At 36.8% G+C, this 6,972-nt stretch overlaps 1 protein-coding gene across 1 annotated transcript; it reads left to right on the forward strand.

Annotated features, from left to right (window-relative positions):
- The first annotated feature begins 5,196 nt into the window (after positions 1–5,196).
- On the forward strand, positions 5,197–6,414 carry LOC120072153. Its single transcript, XM_039024566.1, has 3 exons — positions 5,197–5,337; positions 5,449–5,892; positions 6,337–6,414. Exons 1-3 carry the CDS (start codon positions 5,197–5,199, stop codon positions 6,412–6,414), a joined length of 663 nt encoding a protein of 220 aa, XP_038880494.1.
- Positions 6,415–6,972: the final 558 nt, after the last annotated feature.

Below are 6,972 nucleotides of genomic sequence, written 5' to 3' on the forward strand. Positions count from 1 at the left end.
ACGGCCAAAGAAATCCATTACCGGCCAATTCAATTTTGCACTTCAATTTTTGAGTTATGATTTTGGTACACCATCTTGCAAACAAGCATCAACTTCGATTTTTGAGTTCTAATTTTGGTACACCATCTTGCTGTCATGCATTAACTTAATAATGGGAGTTACTGGCTTTAATTTGATGAATTTGATTGGCTTTCAATCAAAATTAGGTTGCGCGCCTTGGTTTCTAAGTTTATTTTGATCTTTGATACGGTTGAATCAATTGATAATTGAGTAAATTTAAATCTAATTTTTAAATTAATTAATTAGTGAATTTGAATATAAAGTTTGATTGATGATTCAAATTTTAGTTAAATTAAACATATTATGAATTTAAGTTAAATTTCATTGATCATGTTGTGGATTAAATTTAAATTTGATTAAAGATATTTGGTGATATTCACATGTTTATGTTGCTTTAATTGTACTGTGTATGTAATTATTAAGTGAATATTGGTAAAGACTATGTTCTTCCTCCTTTATTTTTGTACAATAATATTATTATATTATTGTGTCTTATATTTTAGATTGAATTGGTCAATAATAATAATAATAATAATATGTCACCAAAGTAGCATCTATTATCTAGATCGGTTTAATTATGAAATATAAGATGTGCGTATTCATGAATTTATGCGGATAATTATCGGTCCAAAGAAAGATAATTATTTGACCAAATTGTGGGTATGCAGGTGGTAATGAGTATGTGGCAATTATAAAGATTGCTCATGTCAAAAATAGTCGGTCCAAAGAAAGGCTAATTTTTGACAGAGTTTATTATCAATACTTTGATTACTACGTTGAGAGTACCATTTATAATTGGTGTTTTTTTGCCCAAAGGTTGGACATTAATGTTGTGCTAGGTATCTTGTTAAAGGGGCCCACCATATGTGAAATTATTTTGTTTTATTTTAATTGTGAGCATATGTTTTGTTGTTTATTGTTTCAGTTGGTCTTACTCAAATATCTGAAAATCTGAGTTCAATTCCTAAGTTGAATGGATTGAACTTCAAGATTTGGAAGGAAAGCCTAGAGATACTTCTCGGGTGTATGGATTTGGACCTTGCATTAAGGACCGATAAACCTAATTCTACTGAGAAATAGCCAAATACGGCTAATATAGAGAAGTGGGAACGGTTAAATCGCGTGTGTCTGAAGATCATTAGGCACTCCATTCTGGAGTCTTTTCGGGGCTCTATCACAGAAAGTGAAAATGCCAATAAGTTTCTAGCTCAAATTGAGAAATATTTTGCTAAAAATGAGAAAGCGGAAGCAAGTAGTCTTTTGACTTCTTTAACTTCTATGAGGTATAAGGGCAATGGAAACATAAGGGAGTACATTATGGAAATGTCTAATCTTACAGGTAAATTAAAGGTACTTGATATCGAGATAAATGAAAATTTACTCGTGCATCTAGTACTTATCTATCTTCCTGCATAATTCACTCAGTTTAAGATAAGCTATAATACTTAGAAGGATAAATGGAGTATTAATGAGCTTATCTCACAATTGTGCAAGAAGAAGATAGGATTATGAGAGATGACAGAAAGTGCTCATTTGGCAACAAGCTCTCGTGAAAAGAAGAAAAGAAAATTTGTGGATGCTGCAGAAGGGATCTCAGCAGAATAAAAACAAGAAACAAGCTACTGAAAATCCTTGTTTTTTCTGCAAAAGGAAAGGACACTTCAAGAAAGATTGTCCCAAGTACGCCAAGTAGCGTGTAAAGAAGGGTAAACTTCTTACTTTGGTTTATTCTGAAGTTAATTTAGCTTTTGTACCTACAGATACTTGATGGGTAGATTCTGATGCTACTACTCACATAAGTATATGAATGCAGGGTTGCCTGTGGAGGCGTCCACCAAGTGATGCTGAAACATTTATCTATGTGGGCGATGGCAAAGTAGTTCCAGTTGAAGCTATTGGAAATTTTAGATTACTTTTAAAAACTGGTTGTTATTTGGATCTGAATGAGACTTTTGTTGTATTGTTATTTAGACGAAATTTAGTTTCTATTTCCAATTTAGAAAAATTTGGGTTTTCTTGTTCTTTTGGAAATATTAAAGTTAGTATTTTTCAAGATTCTAAGCTTATTGGTATCAATTCTTTAATTGATAGTCTATATGTGCTTGATTCTTTTGCTTCATTTAACAAGATCATGTTATCTAATTCATGTGGTACAAAACGTAAATTAAATAAGAATTCCGCTATATTATGGCACAAACGTTTAGGCCACATCTCTAAACAGAGAAGAGACTTGTGTCAGATGGAATTCTCGATTCCCTTGATTTAAGTAACTTCAACGTTTATGTGGAATGTATTAAGGGATAACAGACAAACATAAGAAAATTAGGTGCCAACATATGCTCAGACGTCTGAGAACTAATACATACAGACATTTGTGGTCCATTTCCTACGCCCTCTTGGAATGGGCAACAATATTTTATTACGTTCATAGACGACTATTCAAGATATGAGTACCTATATTAACTCATGAGATGTCTCAATCCTTAGACGTTTTCAAGTTTTTCAAAGCTAAAGTTGAACTTCAACTTGGAAAGAAAATAAAGGCTGTTAAATCTAATCGTAGTGGTGAATATTACGGTAGATATGATGGATCAGGTGAACAATGTCCAGAGCCCTTTGCCAAATACCCAGAGGAATATGGAATCATCCTGCAATACACTATGCCGGGCAAACCCAACATGAATGGTGTAGTGGAAAGAAAAAATAGAACACTTAAGAATATGGTAAGAAGTATGATTAGTAATTCTTTTCTACCAGAATCCCTCTGGGGTGAGGCACTAAAGACTACAACATATATCCTTAATAGGGTACCTAGTAAAGTAGTAGTTAAAATCCCTTATGAGCTGTGGATAGGAAAGAAGCCTAGTATTAGACATCTTCACATTTGGGGTTGTCCAGCTGAGGCTAAGTCTTATAGGCCTAATGAAAGAAATTGGTCTCAAATATTATTACCTGTTATTTTGTTGGGTATTCCGAGTGCTTTTGGGGTTTCAGGTTTTATGATCCCACTTCTAGATCATTGTTTGAGACAGAAAATGCTAGATTCCTTTAGGATGTTAAGTTTGGGGAAGATAGGAGAAGATAACAAAAGGAAAGTTGTCTTTGAAGAGGAATTGGTTTCTTTTTCCTCACGTGGTTATAAATGATGTTCAGGTTCCAATTCCTGACTTCATTATTGAACCAATTATAAAACAAGACAACATTGATGTCCCCGTTATTGAACCTGAAGGTCAAACTCAACAACCTTAAGAAGTGTCACTAAGAAGATATAGTAGAGAGAGAAGAAGTGCAATTTTAGATGATTATATTATGTTTCTTCAAGAACATCAGGATGATGTGGGCATAATGGAAGATGATCCAATCAACTTCCAACAAGCTTTACAAAGTTCTAACTCTAAAAAATGGATAAGTGCTATGGAAGAGGAAATAAAATCCATGAAAGACAATGACATTTGGGAACTTGTCGAACTGCCATCATGAGTGAAACCTATAGGTTATAAATGGATATTTAAACCAAAAGGGATTCACATGGCAATATCGAAAGATATAAGGCTCGTCTTATTGCAAAGGGTTTTACTCAAAAGGAAGGCATTGATTACAAAGATATTTTCTCTCCGGTTTCATCGAAAGACTCTTTAAGGGTAATCATGGCACTTGTAGCTCACTTTGATTTAGAGCTACACCAGATGGATGCAAAAACTACGTTTCTCAATAGGAACATTGATGAGACAATTTATATGGTGCAATTGAAAAGCTTTGTGTCCGATAATTCAAAGTCTTGTGGAGTGCAAATTGAAGAAATCCATCTACGGTCTCAATCAAGCCTTTCGTCGATGGTATCACAAATTCCATGAAGTGATAACCTCCTTTGGTTTTGATGTGAACATAGTGGAAGATTGTGTATATCACAAGTTCAATGGGAGTAAATCAACCTTTCTGGTGTTATATGTCAATGACATACTCATAGCTAGTAATGATGTAGGTTTATTGCATGACACTAAGAGATTTCTCAAAAGGAATTGTTGAAATTAGGGTTTTTGCACTCTAGGGGCCATTTTGTCTTTTTCATTGTACCCTAGGGTTTCCCTGTTCTCTATTTAAGCTGTTGGTTTGTTGTATTTCTTTGTATCATTTTTCTAATAAAAATCTCTTTATCCCATGGTTTTTCTTCCTAATTAGGGTTTTCCACGTAAATCATTGGTGTGCTATTTTCTTTTCCCTACTCTATTTTTCATCATGGTATTAGAGCATGGAGACGAAACCCTGGCCACCATTGAGGAAAATCCAACAAGAGAATCCCAAACCAGTAACCCAGATATAACCAGTATTATCCAAAAAGCCATTGACAGGTACTTCCAAACCCTTCTTCCCCACTTCCGTGAAGACCAGCTGTTGCCGCCCTACCCACCGCCGGTCATTTCCTTCGCAGACCCAACAACCAGCTGCCAGACTCAGCGACCGAAGACTAGTGAACCAGCCGCTACCCACTCGATCCAGCCGCGTGCAGATGAAGACAGTAGTGAACAAGTCGATACCCACCCGGTTTGGACGCACGCAGACGAGGGCGACAAGCGGCCGGCCACTCGAATCCTGTCCGACCAATCTCAGACGCTGCTGATCGACACCTTGGAGCCTCGATCTGCTATACCCACCACCGACCATTCCAGATCTGTGATGCCCAACGCCAATTAGTTAAGTTTTCGTCCGTTGGGGTTGCTGTCAGCCATCTCCTCTCAGATTAGTGTCTCATCTCAACCTATGCCGCACCAAAGGACAGATGGAAGAAGTATGTGTATTTTTCAGTCAGGTATGAGCAACCGAATGGGGCAGTTTTCGTCGATCACGGATGAGTTTGGAGGGGGTGAGTCTTCATCATACCACTAGGACCAAGGAAATATAATCAAAGATCAAGTTACCCAGTTGCAATTGCAGATTAATCGACAGAGCGAGATGTTTCACTAGTAGCTTGCTGCTACTGAAACATCCAAGAACCAACCATACCCTTAAAACTCGGTAACTTCGTTCCCTACTTACCCCTCAAATTTATGTCCTGGAACTATAGGCAATTCTTTTGGAATTATTATAGGAGAAAAGTTAAATGGTGATAATTACTTCTTTTGGTCTCAATCTATTAAAATGGCCTTGGAGGGCCGTCATAAATTTGGATATCTGACAGGTGAAATACCAAAACCAAGTATCGGTGATCCCCAAGAGCAAATGTGGAAAGGAGAGGATTCTTTATTGAGGTCGATTTTGATTGGAAGTATGGAACCTCAGGTTGGAAAACCTTTATTGTATGTAGCTATAGCCCGTGATATTTGGGAGACAGCTTAGAAACTCTACTCCAGGAGACAGAATGCCTTACGTTTATATACTCTACGTAAGCAGGTCCATGAATACAAACAAGGAACGATGGACGTTACTTCTTACTTTAACAAGCTATCTCTGTTGTGGCAAGAGATAGATTTGTGCCGTGAGATGATTTGGAATTGTTCGTGTGGAGGAGTGTTACATTATCAGTCTGAAGAAACGGATCGCGTGTATGACTTTCTTTCAGGACTCAACTCTAAATTTGATACAGTACGCAGTTGTATATTGGGGACCAGACCTATACCATCCCTAATGGAAGTTTGTTCTGAAGTTCGCTTGGAGGAAGATAGGTCGAAGGCCATGAACAGTACACTTGTAACACCAACAAATTCAACTGTTTTCAAAACATCAGGCCCTGTACAAGATAAACAGAACACTAAGCCGCCCCTAGTGTGTGAACATTGCAAAAAACCTGGCACACTAAAGATCAGTGCTGGAAACTTCACAGTTGACCGCCAAATGGTAAGAAACGGCAGCCAAGTCGGGCTTTTTTAGGCGAATCTGTTACTGGAGATACTCAAACTCAGAATCAGGAAACTACTCAGAGCACTACTACTATAGTGGGTGTAAGTGCAATCGCCCATACAGGTACTTTTCACTCCTTTGGCCTTGTGAGTATAACTGGAAATAAATCTGGATATTATACTCAAGAGCCACAGATCACTTAACTGGTGTTTCTGATCAATTTTTATTTTATAACCTGGTGCTGGAAATGAGAGAATCAGAATTGCAGATGGGTCCTTTGCTCCCGTTGCTGGAAAAGGACGAGTGTCCCCCTTTTCTGACTTAATACTTCTAGATGTGTTGCATGTGCCAAAAGTGTCTTACAATCTATTATCTATTAGTAAACTTACAAGAGATTTGAAGTTTTGTGTTGTCTTCTCATCTCATGATGTTATTTTTCAGGATCTGAACTCGGGGATGACGATTGGCACTGCCCGGCATGATAGGGGACTCTATTTTCTCACTGAAGAGGATATGTGATTGGACTAGTTTATTTTCTTCCCATTTTTCTATTTCCGAAACTGATTATATGTTATGGCATTATCGCCTTGGCCATCATAATTTCAAGTATATGAATTATTTGTTTCCTCATCTTTTTCGCAACATTAATATTTCTAAATTAAAATGTGATATGTGTGTCCAGGCTAAACAACCTCGTGTTTCTTTCTCTTCTCAGCCCTATAAGCTCTCTAAACTGTTTACTCTATTCCATAGCGATGTCTGGGGTCCTTCACCAGTCACTACCATAACTGGGTAGCGTTGGTTTGTAACATTTATTGACGATCATACTCGTCTAACCTGGGTTTTTGTGAAATCCGAATCTCCATTTTCCTACTTAAGTAAGTGTTTAAGGGGTTAATTAGGAGAAAGTTAAATCCTATGTTATGTAAATAATCTAATAATTTTATAATTGTCATAATAATTGTAATAATTGTAACCTTCTGTGGATCAACAATTAGTAAGAGTGAATGTAAACTATAATGGTTCAGTATTATAGGTATGATAACCATATTTGATCCTGGAGTACGAGTAGAGAGG

The sequence above is a fragment of the Benincasa hispida genome, chromosome 2, assembly GCF_009727055.1.
Source record: "Benincasa hispida cultivar B227 chromosome 2, ASM972705v1, whole genome shotgun sequence".
Lineage (NCBI taxonomy): Eukaryota > Viridiplantae > Streptophyta > Magnoliopsida > Cucurbitales > Cucurbitaceae > Benincasa > Benincasa hispida.

Coding starts and splice junctions, on each gene's coding strand:
- LOC120072153 (XM_039024566.1), top strand. CDS start 5,197: ATGGCCTTGGAGGGCCGTCATAAATTTGGATATCTGACAGGTGAAATA. Junction 5,338..5,448: donor TTGGAAGTATGGAACCTCAG/GTTGGAAAACCT, acceptor CTACGTAAGCAG/GTCCATGAATACAAACAAGG. Junction 5,893..6,336: donor TCACAGTTGACCGCCAAATG/GTAAGAAACGGC, acceptor GTTATTTTTCAG/GATCTGAACTCGGGGATGAC.